Genomic DNA, 22,715 nt, shown 5'->3' with positions numbered 1-22,715 from the left:
TTTATCCTATTTCCCTGACATTCAGTTTGTCTCCTTTCCCTCTCTACCTTCAAAAAGAGTTTAACCAAAGTTTACTGTGCTCAAAGACAGGTTCTTTAATGTAGAGATTAACTTAGTGATGACAGAGGCTTCATCTTCTTTGTTCATAGTTTATACTTAGAGGGATGACTCCCAACAGCAAAGAGGAAACATCCATAAGCTTTTGCCATTCTACTGCACTACTAATGAGCAGAAACACTGCAAGGAAGGAGGAGTTCCACAAATAAAGACTAACAAAAGTCAACCCTGTGAAAAAAAAATTACTAAGAATTTGGGCATTCATGAAACATTAATGATATGACAAATATAGAGTAAAGAAGTATTGCAAGCACAGAGCTTCATAAGAAGTTTTCAACAACTCCCAGCAAAAAATAATTTCTTCTTAAAATGTAGGTTTATACAGTGGGTATTCACTGCCATATAAAGATGCTGTATTTTCAAAGCCTAAACCAGGATTTCTATGTTGAGCAAAGTGATCCATGATGTTAGCGGTCTTTTATAAACAAAATGATTCTACATTTCTGTGATTTCACTTAAATTAGAATTTCAATGTAACATTACGTTTGAGACAAATTCAGATTTTTTTTTACCTTTCTGGTAGGCAACAAACTTTATTGGAACATCAAGAAATATAGCATAGTGATGATTAGGGTTTACTAAACTTTTCCCGAGCATACATGAAGCCAATATCATGAACTACTGCTATCTTCTCCCTATGAGAGATTTAGTAATCATCCTCTGTTACTGTGTGGACCTGGAATTATTTACATTCTGAGCATTTTCACATTGACACTTATTTAAGGAGCGAAACAGACGAATTATTTTAAAGATGTCTGGGTTTCAATTGCTCATGCATACAGCTAATTAGCCATTAGTTGCATTTTAGCCCACTTATTAACCTTAAATTATCAAAATCTACTTCTGCTGCCTGTTGATGATCAGATTATATGGATACTTCTCACCTATCCTATGAGAGATGTGAAATTGCTGTAGCACACAATACACAGTCAACTCCCTTGTCAAGTCACACAACACTAAATATTTCAAAGAGTAATGCTCTTTAGAAGTTCACAAAGAAAGATTAGAGTTGGCACTACAGTCTGGTGACTGAGTCTAGGGAAGAGAAGCCTGAGAGAGGATCTCACTAAAGCATATAAATATCTCAAAGGCAGATGCCAAGAGGATGGTGCCAGACTTTTTGTGGTGCCCAGTGACAGAATGAGGAGCAACAGCCACAAATTAAAACACAAGAAGTTCCACCTCAGCATGAATAAGGACTTCTTCTCACTGAGGGTGGCACAGCACTGGAACAGGCTGCCCATAGAGGTCATGGAATTTCCCTCTGTGGAGACAATCAAAATCCACCTGCATGTGTTCCTTTGTCACCTGTTCCAGGTGACCCTGCCTTGGCAGTGGGATTGGACTGTATGATCTGCAGGGATCCCTTCCAGCCCTAATGATTCTGTGAATCTATGATTCTGTGACAAGCACAGCCACGTTATGAAATAAACATAAAAGACAAACAGGAAAGCAGTAACTTTTCAAATACGAAATAGACCAAAAAAATCCTGGAAGAGTAGGAACACTAGAGTCTTTTTTGTTAGGTGTGGATAGTTTGTTGGCTGTTTTTAAGAGCTACATTTGCTTTTCATTTTCCAAAGTGATTTCAGTAGAAATCCTGAAACCTTGAAGAACAGGTTTGTGTTTGACTGAATAAGCCCTTTTCATCTACAGTTCTGTAACCACCCTGAGGGAGTTCAAAATGCTCATAATGATTTATATAACAAGGTTTACTCACCTCAGCTGTCAAGGACAATTTCAGAACAAATACTGAAACCAGAATAGCTACATAGCTAACTTTCAAATCTGACACTGATGATTTTACCTTGTTCCTTATTTTTAAAAAAAAAAAGCTTAATTGGCATATTAAATTTGTGACTTTAACTGACCAAACATATAAAAATTTTCTGTGTGGTGTAATTCTTTCATTCGCCCTGCCTTAGTTAACTCTCTGTATTCCCTTTCCACTAGGCAAACCTACTCTGCAGGATTTTCTGCAGAGAAAGAGAATATGAGCTTTTTTTGACATTAACTGTATCTCAACAGCTGTCAAGACTTGGGACAAGTACTACATTCTTGCTGTCACAAGGAAGCCAAAATTTTAAGCTCTGTTTCTCTAACAAGATCAAATTTTTAGAAAAGGAAAATAAAATAAGTCCCAGGCTTCATGACACACTTTTCAGTTTCTTAATCATTGTATTGGTTAAGAGCAAGACTCCTGGAACACTTGTTCCAAGTTTTTGCAAAAATTATCTCTTGCCTGGAAACCTCTGCTCCAGGGGCTGTGGGAGAGAAGAAATCAACTTGTGAAACAATAAAGCCATATGCCCTGCCATGTGAAAATCCCAATTTCAGAAGTTATCTCTAGGAATAGACTTCAACTGATTTTATGCCTTCTTTGAACTACTAATGGAAAAAAAATAAAGGTAGGGGAGAGTATTATATAATCAATTGTTCACAGCAGTGTTGCAAGGATCTTAAAGGAAGTGAGTAACAGGCTTTCAAACAAGTCTTCTTTAAAGCAGAAGCAAAACTATAAAACTATTAATGTTACTGTAAAAGGGACAGACTATGTTAGCATGTCAAGGTAAAATAAATCAACTACTGAATTGCACTTGGACAAGCCCAAAATTGTTTGTTTGTATTTTTTGTTTAACACTGATTTATGAAAACCAAGATTTTTGTCAAAATGAGGATGAAACTCCAAATTTTATCACAAGAAGTGTGACAACTGTTTGATTTCAGGAGTTTTCATTCTCCAGAAGTCCTTTAAATGAATGTTTATAGAAAGGCAAGAACAGACCAAACATACAAATCTCTCTGCTAGTCTCCTACTATTTTTCAGCTCTGATACAGCTTTGATGCCTTTTACACTAATAAATTTGATCTTCTCTCATCAGTCACTATTCTATCCCATCTCTGTAAACAGAGATGGGCAGACAGAAACTTCAAGGAAGATACAAACACCTATACTATATCTTTGATACTATAGAATATTCAAATAATTTTCTTAATAGTTTCTAACACTTGACTTGGGTTTTTTTTAATGATTACTCCATGCTGAGTTGACACTTTATATAAATATCAGGCATGAACTCCAAAAATTGTTCCTTAGTCTGTCACTGTAAAACAAGCCAGGATTTTTTAATCTTTCTTCTGTACCTGTGCACTATTACAAACATTTGTTCAACTTCATTATGCCATTTCATAGTACAATCCCACAGGATCCTATGACTCTTTCTACTAATCTAGTTAATCAGTTCTTCAACTGATCAACTTGATTTTCTCAGTGAACTGTTTCTTATTCCACTGATTATTCCATTTTCAAGGCATTAAAAATCTTACTGGCTTATAGAGTTTTACAACTGATCTTCAGCTACAATAAACATTTACTGTTTTACTGTTTCCTACCCTCTAGCTGTTCCTTCTCCTTAAAAATCTGTTTTATGGGACTTAGCAGCAGACCTCTGAAAATTTAGAAAGCTTCCATCAATCCATTATTCACACAGCAGCTAACTCTTCCAAATCTGCCAAGAAGTTTTAGGGTAGAATTTCTCTTAAAAAAAACCCCAAACCAGACATGTCAATTGTTCTTAACTAGGCAATATTTAGCTGTGCGTTCACCAATTCTATTCTTAAGTATTTTTTCTATTACCTTACTTGATACTCAGGAGGACATCAGTCTTATGGCTTGTAGCTTCCTGGAGGTATCCTAAAACCTTTTCTGTCATCATACTTAGTCTCTTGCCTGAAACTGACTTGTCATTGAAGATATCAAAAATTTCTAATGCTCATTTTCTCTGTTTATTCAACTATCACTCATATAATCTATCTTCCAAAAATGGATTTTTTTAACACTCACATGCAAAGAAGGAATCCAACCTAAATGTTTCCTCAGTTTCTTGTAAGTGAAGAGAGAATAAATTGCAAAAAGATGTAAAGTTTTTCTGTAATGTCCCTGGCTTCTCGATGTTTTTAATCAACCTTGCTCACTGACACCCTGCTCTTGAAATACAGAGGAAAAATGTGTTAATAGATAAGACACATTGTGCTGGTTGTTCTTCAAAGCCTTTTTGATATGCCTTATATTTTTGTTCAGACTAACAGTTTCAGAATTTATCATCTTTAATTTTCTTAATTTAGACAATACTTAGACATACTAGTTTTGTGGAGCACTTTTTGGAGTCCATTTCTAAGTACTCCATAATGACAGATAATCTCCATCATGGCTGCTTTAGATCTGTAAAAAAAGAGCACTAAATATTCAGAGAGGAGGGCACCCAATTTTCTAGTTCTGTGAATAGAACAGTCAGAACAGACTACTGATTTCCATTTCTGCTTCCAGAGCTGTTACCACAAATCGTAAATATATTTTAAATGCAAATGTGAATGAGATAAAAAGCATGGCCAGAAAAGCCTTAGCTGATGAGGCTCTATTCTCCTTCCTTCGCTGGCATATTCCAGCACATTGCACTGCATAGGAGTTCCTAAATGCTTGTATTCTTTTTAAGTGCAAATTTATACCTTGACTGTCTGTGATACTTGATATCTGCTAAGTGAAGTGACAGGAGATTAAATCAACACCATGAGGCATCACAGTTGGTGTGCCTTATAAACAATAAAACATCAAGCAGACTTTAGCTAATTTGGAGAGTGCACTTTGATCATACTGAGCAGAAGAAAGTCATAAGGAACCTAACAAATAAGTTATGGATCCTGGAAAAAAAAACAAAAACAAACAAATCAAAACTCTCTCTCATTAAAGCCTTTGCTTTGCAAATACTTGAAAGATGTCTGTGTTTTACTTTAATTTCATAGTTAAGTGCCTTTCTTATATTATTCAATAAATATGCCTTATATTACACTTAAGTTTTCTTAAACCAGATTTTTTTTCTGCATTAAAAAACCAGAAAGTATGCAAAATAGAAAGTTATCCTGATGACAACTTCAACTCTCAAGGAATTGGTACCACCATTGCAGAACCCCTGGCTAACTTTGCACTTTTCAGCTCAGATATTGTACACACTTGTTTGCAAACATTTTCAGACTCAGTAAGAATTCAGGAAAAAAGACAAGGTTTTGTTAATTGGAACTCTCTAATAAAATTCTGATAGAGTACTTTTAAACTATGCATTTGTGCTTAGATCATAGTCAGCAATTAAGAAAATCTATACATTGCTACTATTTGATTTTTTTTTTCTGTTAAATTTAAGTGTTGAAGCATGAAGGATTAGAAATCAATTCAGTAATGAGGGCTGATATCTTGCCTAGGAAAAACAAAAGTTACAGATGCTCTTGTTAAGGAAGCTGCCCATCCCTCTGGGAGCCGCTCTGTCAGTCACAGTCACACACCTGAGCCGGGACTGAGGCCCCTTGGCAGCTGCACCCCCACACAGCCACACCAGGCTTCTGAGCTGCCTCAAACCCAGGTTCCCACAGCAGAGTCTCAGATGAACCAATCCTTAAAATAATTTAATCTTGGTCCAGTAACTAAATAACAAGACAACGAGCTTGAGCTGGTCCCTCTGAGGAGGAGCCCCAAACAAAGGACCTCCATGACTTTTATCCTCCTACTGTCCAAGCATAGGAAAGTCTGGAACCCTTGTTCCTGTAGTGTCTCTGAGTCTCTGTGCCCCTGGCCAGGCCACAGGTCCCCAGGCCCTTTGTTGGGCAAAGGGTCAGAGGTTCCTGACCTGTCACCTCAGGCTCGTTGTCCCAGAGCTCAACCTGTGGCTGCTGCTGCAGCTGCCCACCGAGCTACTGGCACTGAGTGGATCCCTCAGCACTTCTCATCAGGACATTCTTCCTTTTCTTAAGCAAACTCAAAAGTAAAAAAAAGTTCAGAATGAATTATAGTTTGGCTATGTAGTGTTTTTATAATCAGCTTCATTAACAACCTACTATCACATTTTCAAGGGCAATTTCTCTTCTCTTTCTGTTTCATACATTGTCCGAAAAGAATAACCTAGCATTGTGATTGGTGTACTCAGAGAGTCAATATAAAGTCAGGGTCATAAAAGGCAAAAGAGCCAAATGAATAAACCAAGAACTCACAGAATAACTAGACCATTCTAATACAAGAAGTAAGAACCTTAAAAACCCTGTATCAACAATATGTGCAATTATTTTGTATAAATTTAAGTGGGAAAAGCAGAATTTCTAGTTTGATACCATGACATCATGACATTGCCAATAGGTTTTGCTAACTGACGCATAAATCCTTGTTCAGAAAAAAGCAAAGAAAACTTTAGGACCATCCAGGAAAGAGATATATATGTGTTTGATAACAATCTAGAGAAATTTTTTTCAAAGAATAATGCAAAAATCTCATCCAAATTTCACAAAGAACTCCAGGACTACAATATCATTTTTAACTACTGTAACATATGAAAACTATTGTCTTGCCAAAAACAGAGTTTAAGATTCTAATAAGTATTTTCTTCATGGGCCTATAAACTTTTTTTTGTCTTTATAATGCAAATATTAGGAGACCAAACGTTAACATGCAAGAAAATTAATTACTGATGAGTCCTGTCTCTAGACACAGCAATTTTAGAATATGTGGTAGGTGTCACTTGCAGTGATCTGTAAGATCAGATGTTTCATTCAGTTGTAGAATCAGGTTGTATATTTGGAGTTTAATTGAATGGAGTTTAATATTCTAATTAAAAATAATTTTGTTCATGAATAAAATAAAAGCCAATGTGAGATTAATTAATTTAAATACTACTGTAACTTTCTGAGAAAGGGCAGGAAAGTTTCTATTTGATTACTACATTGTAGGAGGTTTGTTCACTTGATTTTAATTTTACATTTAGAAGCATGCGTTATCTGCCTAAGAAAAGCCTGTTAATCTAATTTCAAGTAAAATGTAAAGATACTAAAAGCAAAAGGAATGGGGAAAGTCCCACAGTATTCAAAGGCAGTTTATTTTGAAAAGACACTCAATGTAACTCCTTGTTTTTCTCCATCTAATTTCAAAAGTTTTATTTCACAGTCTCCGAAATTCTGACTGGGTTCTGAAGGTGGAAAAAAAAAAGTAGAGTTCTGATGAAGCATTTAAGAATCAGCTAGTTTTAAGACCTTTAAAGGCACTACTGCAGACTAAGGCAGTGGGAATGGCTGTACCCACACAGCAACTTTCTGTGTAGAATTCTAAGCAGTTTGTTACACCAGCAGAAATCAATGTCCTTTACAGATAGAACAGAAGCATAATTTCTTACAAAATCTGACCTTAAAAATAACATTTATGAAATACACATATTATAATGATTGTAAATATAAAGTTACCACCTGTTCCCAAATGGAAAATGCTATTTAAAAGTTTAGTTAGTATTTATTTATATTAAAGTTTGAACCTTACGGTTATGCATCTGAATTTAAACGAATCAAAAACTGACAAATATTAAAGTACATTAGAATATTTTTTCCCCTTGAAACACTGCACTGTTTTTCTTTTGAGCCTGCTGGGACTTTCAATTATGAAATCAAATCTCACCTCATCATCTGTCATCTCCAGGGAAACAAAAACATGTTGACCTTACCTCCCACTGCTTAGAAGGATGAGTCATTTCTTTGCTCCATTTCCACAGATGAAATGCACCTGCGTAAGCAGTTGCTTACATTTTATAGGCCAATACTGTACTACGCCCAGCAAACTACACTCCCAGAGATTACCCTATGCATTAGCCAAACACTTCAGTACTTGAGGAATTGCTATTGCTTTTCTTGTCACTCTTACTGTGTTTTTTCCTAACACAAATCTTGGTTAGTTACCAGTAATAACCTAATCAAGCCTGTATCGCACTTGCATCATAAAGGCATTTTAACTGATTGATAAGTGAAAGCTGCATATAATAGTAGTAGCCTGTAGTACTAGAAAGCCAAAGTAGTTTTTAATGTAAGGCATTATCTAGAAGCAAAGGTTTAGAAAAAAATATTCAGAAGTTTTATAATGAACATGTTGATTATGGGTGGATGCTTTGCAATCTCATCAAGGTAATGTTTTATTAGTAAAACTAAAGTTATTTTACTGCAGTAAATGCTGGTATTGAGATGTTTTCATGTGAAATTAGTAAAGAGCAATGATTAACCTTTCATTACAACTGTAGTGGATTAAGCTTTAATAGCTCTAAAACATACAGAACAATGTTTATCGTGCTGGAGTTCAGTGAAGTGGTTATTTAAACAGCTTTTACAAATTAAGTCTGAGAATATCTGTATCATTTGTATGACCCACACTTGCTTACCCTGCAAACAGGGCATGATACTTTCAACAGTTGCTATAGCAATAACAGTAATGACTTTTAGGTAGTAAAGAAGGTGCTTCAGTAAAAATCACTTGAAATAACCTTATCTAATGATAACTCACTGAAACGTCATTTGCTCCTTTTTCCTAATTAAAAAAAAATACATTTTATAAAGGCAATTTTTAGTTAACTACACTAAAGCCCTGAAAAAAAAAAGTATATAAGAGTGATATATAATATACACAAAGAAAGTATCTACATTTTTAGAAAGAAAAACTTATAAAGCCTACAAAGATTTTAAAATTGGTGTAACAAAACATATACAGCTAGCTGAGGCTTAGATTCTGCAACTTGCATACAGTAAAATCAAGTTCATGACCAGAAGCATTACACCCATCAGCAAATACTTGTTGGACTCTACACAGAATTTGTTGTCCTATGAAATGTATATCTACAGAAACGTGGATATTTATAGATATTTATAGGCAGTCTTATAACACTGAGGAGTAAAAAAAAAAACAGCCGTGCCTTTCAGATGAGAATTCTGCTAATGGCATTGAAGCAGTATCTTATTATTAACATTGGAGCTCAAGTGAACATTGCTTATATTTGGTGTTATGGATATGTTGCAGAAAAAAACAGGCACAGACAACCAAAACAAGAAACCTAAATATAAAATTAAAAATATCCAAAATTAATGAGTGCAATACCAGCCTTATGTGGATACACCAATAAACTTTTTATGCTTACTATATGGGAGACTCCCAGGGAAAAAAAGTCACTCTTGGAGTATTATTTATTTACTAGATGGGAACTGGCAAGTTTAAAAGTATATTATAAATAATCAGAACAATTAAAATAAGTACTCATTGTTTTACTTGTACCTTGATAAATATTTTATTCAACTATTCAATGGAAGTCTCACTTATGCACACAGTTGTACCATTTATGTTCAAATCTAAGTAAATATTTTAGTGAAGTCAACTGGTTACAAAGAAATATAATTCTAAAATTTAAGAGACTTAAGTAGAACATTATTTACAGTTGAGAAAGAGCAGATTATAATATGTACATATTTTTCTCATTTCTGAGCCCTTACTGACTCTCATATTAGTAATGACGAAGTAGGTTCAACATAGCAGTTACTGACACAAATTTAGAAATGCATATTGTAGCCAATATTTTTTAGATGTCTGAAATATTTCATAATATGGTAAAGAAAGGAGGTTCTAGCTATTTTAAGAAAATATACAAAGGACCAGAACTGTTACTGCACTAAAGACATGGCCCTTTACATTTATTTTCTGTGCGTTTCCAACACTCATTTTACACAGTTACACAGCACAAATTAGAGAGTCAATGATTTAAGAACCAAAAAAAGAAAGATCTTTAAAATCCAGAAGAAATATAGAAGATACTGTAACCATAATTATAAAAACTGAAAAGATAAAAAGAACTCTTTTCAGAAGTTGGGATGCTGGCATTTGCAATGTTTTCTAATACTTCAAAATTCATAAATGTGTTAAGATGCCCCAAAGCACAAATTCCAACTCAAAAGATGGAAAGCAACAGCATTTCATTTTTTGAAAACCCAGGAATTTCTATGAGTCCCAAGATGTCCAAACAATGTGTTTGTTCAAGTGCTTCACTGTACTGCTGTGTCAGACATGTTAGTGTGCTTTTGAAGAGAATAGGAACAGAAAGGACATGGCTTTAAACCAGAAGGGTGTCTACAGCCATTTCTTTCCCGTGGTCTCAAAGACCTCTCCTGTGACCCCAGCAGTAATTTGGGGATGTAGGCTGGAGTAGGCAGACAAACATAAAACCAAAGGTGACAAAGCAGACATAAAGAACATTGTGTCTCATTCTAAACCAAAATTCAATGCACAGTTTCTATGCCAGTAGTGCCAATTCCTGATCAGCCATACTAGCTCATGGAAGAATAACTGAAACAAATTATCCAACTGATTATCGAATAATACACTTTGCCTGTAGAAGCAGCTCAAGTAAAATACAGTGAATTTATACCGAAGTGCTCCATACTCAATTAGGTATAACTTTCACTGCATACTGTGATTGGAGGATTCAGGTGGGTTTTATTCCTTAACCAGGAGCTGGCAATTCTAATACATATAAAATTCTGTTAACAATCTAAATCTTAAACAAAATTTTGAAGGCTGAATTTCTAACCAAGCAATTCTTCTATTTTTTATTTATGTGAGCTACAGAGGTTCATCACCTGGACTATTGACCATATAGGAATGTAATTTCTAAAATTTTGCTAAGTCCTTGTCCTCACATATTGTTTTATACAATTCCTGAAGCTAGTATCTTTAAGTGAATAGGAGATAAATAACAGAGTTTAACAGTTCTTTACTCGATCTTGAGAAAGTCTATTCAATGCGGAAGAAAAATCCAGTAAGGCTACAGTGAAAAAAATCTCCCATAACTAAGGAATTTTGGATGAGTCAGTATTATAGAACTTGGCTCTATTTTTCAGTCTTGAACAGGAACCTATCTTTCAATGTGATGGCTGCCCAGTAGTCTTAAATAAAAGCTGTAAGATTTAATGGTTCACAATTTTAGAGGTGGTCAGGATTATAACTTAGCACCAGAGCATCACTGATACTCTATTTCCTTTCTACATTTGAGGTTAAGGAAAAAGGCAGAATATAAAAGGCAAACGACTACTAGAGGAAAAAAAATAACATAGATAGAAGAATCAACTTAAGAAATAAATAGAATAATAGACCTATCTGCTTCAATGAATTGTAGGGGAAAAAAATTAAATCCCTTCACTTCTTTTCCCCTACTGCCTTTTGATATAGACCAATGAAAAAATAAGTAGAGTAAATGAAATCTATTTCTAATCCTGATAATTAAATTCTTAGTTTATATTCTTTAATTTTGAAATTCAAAATTTTTAATTTCAAAGAGCTAAAATAAATTCAATACAAAATAAATATTTTTTTGGCCTAAAAGAACCTGTGTTGTAACCACATTCACATAAATCTAGTCAGCATGTGAAGCTTGTTTACCAGATGTCATCCAGCCACAGCCAAAAGCTGCAGTTGGGTGTCTAAACAGGTACTGATTCTCCCTCTTCCAATTATTATAAGTACTCATGGAGAAATAGATGCATCTTGGAAGAGTTCTATATTTTTGGAGGCTGATGGTCTTTCAGATTTGGAAGTCATGGTATTTCTAAAGGTCTGAAACATACTCTACTTATATGAAAAGGGTTTGCAGAAGCCACAGAAACCACAAACATCAGAATAACTGAAACACCTGGTGCTAAAGTTAAATTTCAGAGGAAATACTAGAGCATTACATAATATGAAATTTGAAAAATTCCCTTCAGAATAAGAAAGGCAGATTCTGTAGCAGATTGCCCAGTATCAGAGAGTATTCTTCTCTCTTCAACAGAGAAAAGAGTGTATACTGCCTAGTTCTTACCCCTCAAATCAAACATAGATACTGACAGTCATGCTGAGGTTAATTCTTAAAAGAATGTTTAGATGTCTTTCTTTTTTATATTGAGGTGTATTAAAAAAATCTATTTTTACTTCCATTCTACTAGTAATTCTACCTTTGTTTAAAATTCCACTTCCCTCATAGTGCTTCTATTTTAAAGTATAAAAGCAATTAACTTCTGGTCACCAATAAAAATAACTATTATTTTTACTAATATTTACAAAGATAAATATATTCAAAATAATTCATTAAAATTGATGTTTTTCAAGTGGTCTTTGGAATCCAGAGTTTCCAACTGGAAACTAGAAAATGTTGTCCTGGTTTTCAAGGAGGACCCTGGAAATTACAGGCCTGTCAGTCTCACTTCAATGCCCACTAAAATCATGGAAAATACAGTTCTGGTGAGTATTGAAAAACACATGGAGGACAACACAGTCATCAGTCACAGCCAGCAGGGCCTCATGAACAGGGAGTCCTGCTTATCAAACTTGATTTCCTTCTCCGACGGGGTGATTCACCTAGTTATCTAGGGAAGCCATTAGGTGTAATCTTTTTGGACTGCAGCAAAGCTTTTCATACTGTCCCTCACTGTATCCTTCTGGACCAAATGTCCAGAATTCAGCTGGATAATCGTGTTGTACCATGGGTGAGAAATTGGCTCCAGGATTTAAAGACACAGTGTTACCTATGATAGAAGCACAGCACTGGAACTGAATTGCTGTTCTGTGTAAGGAAAATTATTCTTTCAGTCCTGCTTATATCCTGAAAGACTGGATAGGAACTAATATTTTTAAAGTGACTACCTTCAGTATATTTTATCCCCTGCAAACTTTCCTGACTTAATCATTGTGATACTAAATAAATTCTGAACAGCAAATAGTTCTAAAAGGTCATTCTCAAATTATACTTTTAGAGTTAATAGTGTAAACCCTGCTTATGATACACACAATGACTGAACTGCCATATGATTTAGTGTTTGTGACACTTTAAACTGCAGCATTTCTTTGGCATTTGAATATATGACAGTTTGCTAAAAAGCAAATCATGATCTAAGTAAGGATTAACAACCTTGCACCTGCCCAGCTTGGAAGAAAAAAAAAGAACGTTTACAATAAATCATGCCAAGATAGGCTAAATCATTCTTTGTTCTTTAGTCCACAAAATAGAAAATAGTGACTGAAAAGCTGTAAGATACAAACTTTAGATGGAGAGCAGCCTTTTCCAGCACATAAGAACAATTGAAAATTTTTCATTTGGTATATTCTTGATCTATTTAGATATGCAGAATAGGCATAGCCTTTCTCTTCTGCAAACAAGCACTTAGCAACTGCTTAGCTATACATAAATGGACAGTGTTAGGAACAGTCATTTAAAGGTATTTAAGGCATCTCTAATTTCTGAAGCAGAGCTAAGAGTACAAAGACTTGAGAAAAATTGTTCCAGCTCCACATTGTGTACTTACTAATAATGAAAAATGTGTTTGTGCCTTTCTTTTCAAGAAGAAGAAAAAAAGAAAAGCTATATATGAGAAATTGCTGGGAGGCCAAGCCAAGTCACAGGGCAGATTACTGTTAATCAGGCACAATTATCTCAAGAGTATTGAGTAATCAGTTTAATCTTTGTGACATGTTGACCCATGTGACATCAAAAGAAAAAGTAGGTTTGGCTTATGAAGTCATTTTATGTTTTCCATAACTGCACATAAAGATTTACTGGCTACCTGAAATAACACAAACCCTCTGGTCAAAGGTTTGAGGTCCAGAAGCCACTGCTGCTCACAACTCTACAAGGCTGTTAAAATTTGAGATAGTGAGAAGGTGAAATGGTGAGGCAACATGACACACTGTAGTAGGGATACTGCTTTACTCATGAGAAGGTGTTACTTCTTGTTTCTACCAGAGTAAATATGGAAATTTTTAAGGCTTATACATTGACAGAAGCTGAGGAAGAGTACAGGCAATTTATCTTTCTTCAGGCCAATAATATGTACTATTTCAAGTCTTGTTCCTAAACGTGTCACCCTGAATATCCTATCTCGTTACCTCACTGTGTATACATTTATTTTGTCTTGTCCTTACCCTACAATGTTCCCATCCATCTATGTCATACAATTTTTCCTTTTTACCCTCCCCATCCCACAACTTGCTTCATTGCAAACACATGTAACAGCATTTTGGAAGATTTGGTTTTTTCCCTTCTTTTATTTTTCACAGCACATTAACCTCTTTACATCTGTACACATATGACTGATCTGAGAACAAAACCGAGACTTATAGATAATGGTTAGCCAACAGTTCCTCTATTTTACTAATATCCATGTAAGCTGAGATCCCAACTGAAGGAAAATAATTATTTTCCTTTTTTTTTTTTTTTTTTCTGCAGGAATTCACATTATTTAAACTTCACTACAGGGGTCAAGTTTGCTAAGATTTTGAACAATGCTTTTCAATTACAGAACTAGAGACCTTGCACTAGAACCCAATAGTGCAACCCTCCTGTTCAGATCCCAGTCACTATCAGAACTTACCACTGCCAGTGAGCAGTTACTCGCTCAAGGGAGTCATACAGGAACCTCTCCACTTCCTCAAATAAGATGAGGAAAAAGCTGAACTGACAGTGTTTACACTTAGAATGCTGCTAAATCATCCCTAAGGATTATTTAACTCCAGGAAATGTAACAGTTCCTCTGAGGAACAATCTGTGCACTTGGGATACTTTTTGTATAATACCAAATAATAGGGTTTCCATATAAATAATAAGAGAAAGACTTGGAGGTTCTCATGACTCTAAAATCCCTTCTGTTTTTAAACTGCAGAAGTTGATAATTATGATTTATTTTCAATATATTCAAAATAAGGTTTAAGAGCAAAGCATAATTAATTCAATAACTGCTCCGAAATGTAAATGCAAAGTGTGAGCTACATGGAACACCTCATATCTTTTATTTGCTGTTCTTCAAAGAAAAGCAATCCTAATTGATTCAGGCTCCTCAGAACCTGCTACACAAAAGACATTTTAAGATTTTCAAAACAGTACACTTTCTATGCTGATGAATCTTAGCCCACGTTATATAGTTTGGTTGGTCCAAAAATCTACAATATAAATCAATCTTAACATAGAATGCTGATAGTATTCAAAAAATCAAGGAAAATCTTTTGAGTTACAGGAAAAAAAATTTCCCTAACCCCGAAATACTTGTACTGGTAAATGTATTTTTTGTTGTTTTGTGTTTGTTTTTGTTTGTTTGTATGTTTCCAATCATACGGAAGTTAACTATGCCTGTAGGAAGTTTCTTAGGGTAATATTTTTCAAACACAGAAGATGCTTTTGAATATTTCCCTGTTCCCAGAGCAGATGATGCTCATAGATCTCACTGGCTTTGAAACTCCAAATGACAGGAGATACTGAGTGGCATAAATACTGCTCTCAAATTACTTCATACCTGAAACTCAACATCTGCTGTCATTGGCAGGTATGCCAAGAGTTTTATTCACAATATCATGATTCTTTTTGCTTTAAAGTAGCTGGGAATATTGAGCACAACGAGTCTCTGAGCAGATGGACAATGCATAGTCTAGAAGACATTTAGATATTACTAGAACACTTTTGATGATTGGAAAGCAGAAGATATTTGTCAGCTCAAAAGGTAATTTAAATTTATTTTAATACAGAAATCTAGAAAATGTCAAATTATGTATAGTTTCTAAATGAAAGTTTAATTTCTTAATTTTTTTTTTCTTGTTGTGACAGCCATTTACATAGAATTCCCACAGATTTCACTATTTACCTGGCTTGCTTAGAAGTCTGAGCACAAAGCAATCAGAGTAAAAAATACACTTAAAAGTTGCAGACTATCAAGATTTTTTTGCCTGCAGAGCAGCAGGTTGCACTTAAGTAAAACCAGAAGTAGGCCAGGCTTGTGATTATTCTTCCAGGTCTTTATCAGAGCTCTAGGGAAAATGACTGCTTGTGAAAGAGGGCTGGAAATTTACCAAGTTCAAGCTTCTAGCAGTTACAAATAAAGTGCAAATAATAGATCAGTGTTCAAAGCACTCACTTTGCATGAAACTCCATGCTAACCTACATAGCTAGTAACTTCACTATGTCAAAAGTAATTACCTTCTTGATGTGGCAGATATAATAACATGTGTTTAAAAACAGCATATGATTACAGATACTGAGAACAGGGAAATTACAAGGGAATGAATAGTAATATGTCTGGCCGAACTGATGAAAGACAAAGCTTAAAGGAATAATGAGAGTGATGACAAATCCAGTGAATATAACATAAACAATTCAATATGATAAAGACAGATTAGGAGGCAAAGGCATCATGTAGTTTCAACATTTTTCAGAAACCAAGTGTACCCTGCTGTAATTGAATAGAACTTGATTAAGGAGAAAGCTGAAAAAGCATTACATTATAAAGAAAAGCAGTATGTAAAATCCAAAACCCTGAAATTTGCTTTATGCTAGGGGTGTTTAACCAATAATGTAATCAAAACTGGAATTTTTTGCAGAGCAAGATTTTAAACAAAATAATACTGAACAGGAAGAGCTTTGTAGTAATGTACCCATTTGACTATTAGTGATATGTTCAGAACATATTTCATATTTTAGGCAGTCTTAAGGAAAGGAAAGTCTTAAAGGAAATAATGAAATATTGAACACAGGCAGTGAAAGTAGGTGACTCAATAGGGGAATGAAAATCCACTTCAGTAGTGTATTTTTTTAATGAAAGTTTTTCTCCATAATTAATGGAAGTAAATCCAGTTAGCTGCTGTGTAATAGCAGATGTGTTGTTAACATTCATGTCTGGTTCTGCTGGGTTTTGTCTTTCAAATGTCTTTGTGAGCTCTACGATCCACATACATTACAAAAATAGAATATTCAAGGCAATATTCAATTTCTTTGCCAAAACCAAAAGTACAAAGAAGCAGAATAGTACATATTAAGAAAAGGAGAAAAGTTTGCATCCTATCCCAGAACAGACATCTAAAGCAGATGGTGCAATTTTTCTTCATTTATTACAGTGATACACTTTACACAGATTAATGAATGGATAGCTTTAGGTGTGATGAATCCCACTCTTGGTGACTAACTAGTTACTTGCATAGAAGTAAATTCTAAGAGTCTTTAGAAACAATGTCTGAAAGGCAATTCTGTCCTAACCATTACATGGTACCGCAGAATCTCAGGATAACTGAGGTTTGAAGGGACCACTGAAGTTTATCTAATTTAACCTCACCTGCTCACAGTAGGGTCAGCTACAACAGGTTTCTCAGGAAATTGTCCAGTTCAATTCTAAATATCTCCAAGGATGGAAACTGCAATCTCTCTGGACTTGTTTCAATGCTTGGCTGCCCTAACAGAAAGAGAGAGAGAAAGAAAAGAAAGAAAAGAAACAAAAAGAAAGAAAAGAGAGAAAGAAAGAGAGAAAGAGAGAAAGAGAGAAAGAAAGAAAGAAAGAAAGAAAGAAAGAAAGAAAGAAAGAAAGAAAGAAAGAAAGAAAGAAAGAAAGAAAGAAAGAAAGAAAGAAAGAAAAAGAAAGAAAAGTTCCCTGCATTCAATTTGTGTTAAAAGTTGCTTATTGGGCAATTACTTGGTGGCAGAGCATGGGAAAGTGAAAAAGTCATGCAGAATTTCACAGAGTGCTAACAGGCATATGGTTAAGAACTTAGGTCATCCCCTCTGGTCACATGAAAGCATTTCTATAAAAATAAATATTTTTTTTCCTAAGAATAAATGTATTTATAAAACGTTATTTTCTGCAAGCAATATCATGGCAGTTGAAAAGCACACCTGGAGACCAGATCAAAAATATATTTTTCTGCAAGATATATCTCATCTCTCACAGCCCTTTACTAGAGATCCCTGCTACTCTAAGGTATCTTAGAACTTGCTATAATGTATTTACCAATTGTCATATGAGAATAGCTATTCTAAAATATATGAAAAGTATGTAGTTCCCATTTTTCAGAGACTGCAATTTATCCGGGTGGGTCATCAGTGTTTTTTCTCAAGTTTTAGTAATGAAGGTTATTAACAAATACACAAAATCTGTAATTATAGACAAGTACAACAGGTTTAACACCTCGACACATTTCTTCTACTATGGATTGTGTATGAAAGATTTTACTCATCCAAGAGCATTTCTCACGTAGCTTATTAATAATCTCATTTCTTCCACTAAAAAAGACATAGATTTGCTTATGCATCAACATAAGGGCAGCTATTACTTTTGGGGATGCATTTTTGTTCCTTTTCTATTTTTTCCACTATAAAACCCAATCAAACTAACAAAACTCCCCAAAACAACAACAACAACATCAACAAAAAATGTAAATAAAATTCCTTTTAGGTCATATGGTCAGTTGGAAATCCATAGTGGTATGCTCAGACAACTTGACCTCTTGACTACAGGCACAGTATCAGGAGGCACTTCTGGCAGCATGAATTTGATCTGTGTATTTATGTTTGTGTACTGAGAATGAAACCTATTTAGACAAGCATTCACAGGAAAATAACTGTATTCTATACCCAACAAAAATGGTTTATTTGTCTTTTGGCACCTTTATACATATCTTTCCTGGTCTGGAAATACTTTTTCCCCCCTAAGTGCTTTAAATCAATAATATAAAGTCATTTTTTCCAACACAAGCCCTCAAGCAAAGAATGAAAAGCAAAAAAACCTCTCCTTGGCTTTATGGGTATTCATTCTGTTTTATAAAAGTATAATATAAAAATGTAGACCAAACGAATCAAAATTCCCTAATATTTAATTCCAGAATTTTTAGGTTTTCCTGTGTCTTTTTAATTCCCTGAATTTATTTCTGAAATGTTGCGATGTTCTAAAAGTAGTGCTGCTTTTAAAAAATGCAGCCATCATTTGTCTCATTGTGAAACGAGAAGTGACAAGTTAATTGTACTACATACAAAAAAAATTACCTCAAGAGATATACACTTTTCTCTGTACCAATTTTACATTAAAAATGTTGATTATACTTATATACTATATACTCATATACTATAACCTATACTATAATGCTATAACTATATACTCAAGAGGTAGAAATACCTCCTGAGTCTATATGTAAGTATGATAAAAGAAACACCTGAAATCCTGAAAAGATTATTGTAGTGAGGTGAAACTTGTGTTGCTGATTTCCTGTCAGCATTGCAGCAGCCTCCAACCTGCTCCTCCACTGCTCGAGTAGCCTGTGTGGCAGAAGGTGAGGAATAGCCATCTGTGTCAGGTACAGCTGCAGGTGCCATATCAGCTGCTGCCTGGTGACAATAAATCTCTTCCAAGCACCTGGAAACTTTGACAGACACTTTTATCTTTGTATAAAAACACCCCACCACCTCAAAAAGGTTCTCTGAATAGAAATGAGGAACTTGACAGAACACCAGCTGATAAAGGCCAGAACCTACTCCACTGCAGATGTTGTGTGCAGTCCAGGTAACAGGGTGTACTCATGAGTTCTTTATTAGGCACAGCAGTCATTTGTTTCAGTACAGTATAGCTAATATACTTGTATAAGGCAGAACTTGAAGCAGGATAACAGGTATGTAAAAATAAATGGTTTGTCATTAAAATTTTACAAATTTCTGTTTGCACAGATGTGAATTGTGCCAATAAAACCAAGTAGGATATCTCATCATTAGGGGTTTCAAACAATGACAACTTTTCAGTATCCATCAGTAACTTTATACCTGAAGGTTTTGTAAGAAGAAGATATACATAAGAGCACTTGATCAGATTGTTTTAAAAATATTTTAAGAGTCTCACGTTTACAAATAGAAGTGTTTTGAACTCAGAACTACTGTTAACTATGTCAGTGAAAAGTCATTGTTGAGATACACTACTCAGCTGAATGTTTCAGAAAGTACCCTGATTTCATGAATGACAGATCTCCATGTCTGGATCATGCAGTTTTGTTCTAGTATTAGTTGAATTTCCTCTGTGGTCAGCTGTTTAACATCACCTAATCATTTTGTCAAGTTTATGTTTGTCTCTTTAAAGAACATAAGTGATGAAAATGATGATTATTAGGAGACAGTCTTTGAAGAAAAATAGTCAGACAATATCAATCAAAAAATGGAAGATGAGTATGTGATTCTTGTGAAGGAAAAGGCAGAATAAGCAGTTCAGTCAATCAATCACTCAATCAGTTGATCCCAAGAGAATTATGTAAACCAAAACCCAACATTCTCTATAACTCATTTACCCAAATAAAAAACAAAACAAAATTAAAAAAAAACAAACCAAAACAAAACCTAAAACCAAACAACCCCCCCCTCCCAAAAACCCAACAAAACAGGGCTCAGCTTATTTTTTATACAAGTAATCACTTTGAAGATGTATGTAAGCAAAAAATTCTGAAACTATCTGTAAAGAGAATGCCTGTGTAATACTATTTTTAGTAAAATGAAGAGGCCACAATGTAGATACAATCTTCATAATAAAATGTTGCACTTCTGTTACTTTCGACTTTTTTGTGAATGTTTTAATATAACAGGATAAGCAAATTATGGCATCCCAAAAACATCACTACAAGCAATAAGAATGGCAGAGACTTTGAGAGGCTTTTCCAATATGTATTTTAGACTAAAAACATCTAGCTGCACAGAAAAAGAAGCACTCAGAAAACATGTGAACTAGGAAAAAAGAATCAAAGTCCCCATGGAGTAAGGCAAATTATCTTTCTCTCCTGCTGACTAGCCAAGGAAGAAGGGAAGATTGGCATTAGAATCACAGATTACTGAACACAATATGAGGCATATGAAATTGTACACTCTGGAAAACTGAAAACCCAGCTAAATGAAAGTGGTGTTTTCCTTATTGGATGTGAAAGATGGTGGGAAAAATTCTTTTGAGAGAAAAGAGTAATTTTGCAGTTACATATAAATGCAATTAAGAAAGGATGTTGCAGTAAATACAAGAAAAATAGAAGGGAATACATGAAATAAAAAAATCTTAATAATTAAAATTAATATATCTCCAATATTCTTACCATTTTAGAAGCATTAACAAGGAAAGAAGTTTGAAATATGCATTGTTCAGAAGCTGTTTCTACTCACCTTGGGACACTTCTCCTGCATGTAAATCAGGAGAGACATGTTTAGACCAAAGTTCCATAGACACAGCCAGTGCTGATGGAAGGTCATTGTCTAAAATTTCAGCAGGAAACACTTCAGCCACTTCACTGAGAATTTTCTTGCTTTGGGGCATGGTAGGTAAACAGGTGATATTGTTTATTCCATCAACACAAAGAAACCCAGTGGAGCAGGACTGTATAAGACAATCATTGTAATTAAGCTCACAGCTTTGTCCCTGAAAGAGAGTTTTCAAAAAAAGGACTTTTTTGAAGACAATTTACATTTCATAGTGATTTAAGTTACAATTATGGCTTTCTTTTGATTCTAAAATATTTTTTGCTTATATTAAGCTGTTTACACTTTCAAAAGGAAATACCATCTGGAAAATATTCCTTAACTAATATAATAGTATAGTTGCATATTTTAAATTTTAACTGAGTAACGTTTTGACTCTGATTATCAAGAAAATAATTTCTCTACAGACTTGTAATTGCATAGTATCAAAGACAATATTGTTACCAGTATTAAAAACTGGTTAAAATAATGATCTTCATGTAGAATCTAGGTTTGAAAAATACTTTTTACAGAGGACTTAGCTGACTAAAAATCTATGGCTTGCTCTGACTTGCAAGCTAATGTTCTTTCCTTTTGTACACTGCAGTCCATTGTTTGTTGTCTGTTGTTACCAAATCTGCACACAGCTCCCTATTAATACCTTGCATTCACAGATAGCGCTTAGAAAAGAAAAAAATATAGTGGCAGTCTCAAATTGGACCAGCCATTCATTTCCTATTTTTTTATCAAAAGTAACAATTCATGGGAAGTCTGAAATATCCTCCCTAGTAATAAAGCAAAAATGATCATATTCAGTGGTCTGTAAAAAAGGCAAGGAATAATTATGTGAATTAAATACATTCTTGAAGTGTGAAATAAATATATTCTGAAGTCAGGCCTGGATTCATTTTATTTTCGCTTCTGTTGCAGTGAGCTAATAGATTACGTGAAGGGAGACAGCTAACAGCTATCCTAGAAGGATACTACATATTTGATAACTATTTAAAATATGTACATTTCATCCCTGAAGACATACATCTCTTACAACATATCATCAGGATATAATTTCTAACTGAATCTTCTCCTGCAATTGGAGCACATGTTAAAAAATCCAAGCCTTCTCTAGAGCTCAAAAAGCATGTATTCATTACACACTTTCCTTCAGACAAATACTTAAAAAGTCTTTCATATCTACATAGCTAACTATTTACACAGAACTTGGGACAACTTATATTTTATGAGGTCTCTGTCAACTCTATTATATTAATTTATGATATTAAGAAACAATAGGAGGGACAAGAGAGAGAGAGGAAGAAATGCAGGCATGAAAACTGAAATTACTTTTTTTACAAGTAGTATAAATTATTTGGGGTTTAAAACAGAAGAGGTTAAACTGATGGGTTTTGAGTAATTTTGATACATTCATGTTTGTTTCAATCAACTTCTTAATTTGTTTTGGCAAGCAGACAAGCTATCCAGTAAATTCATGGCATCTTATAAAATCACTCACTGTGTCGGTATTCCAAAGCACAAAGGAAAAACAGGCCAATTAATATGTCAGTTCCCATGCATTTCCTTCTTGCTCTTTTCTAATTCCACACATAGAACAAATGATCAGTTTGAGCAAGCTCATAATCGTTCTTAATCCTATAAAACTTATGTTTCATTCTGACTTTCCTGTGACAGATTAGTACATTTTTATGACTACTACATTTAATGGCAAAGAGCATTTGATTA

The 22,715-nt window shown here is 34.4% G+C and overlaps 1 protein-coding gene across 1 annotated transcript in view; it reads right to left on the bottom strand.

The window, feature by feature from the left end:
* EYS (eyes shut homolog) overlaps positions 1-22,715 on the bottom strand; it is a 791,734-nt gene that overhangs the window by 311,518 nt on the left and 457,501 nt on the right. The window contains exon 32 of the mRNA XM_071445583.1: positions 20,907-21,159. Coding sequence (XP_071301684.1) covers positions 20,907-21,159 — 253 coding nt within the window. The remainder of the gene's footprint in view (positions 1-20,906; positions 21,160-22,715) is intronic.

This window comes from Agelaius tricolor, unplaced genomic scaffold, assembly GCF_023055355.1.
Source record: "Agelaius tricolor isolate 1412-34295 unplaced genomic scaffold, bAgeTri1.0.p SCAF_1, whole genome shotgun sequence".
Lineage (NCBI taxonomy): Eukaryota > Metazoa > Chordata > Aves > Passeriformes > Icteridae > Agelaius > Agelaius tricolor.
Note: the sequence above shows the minus strand (reverse complement) of the source record. Positions and strands in the feature narration are given on the sequence as shown.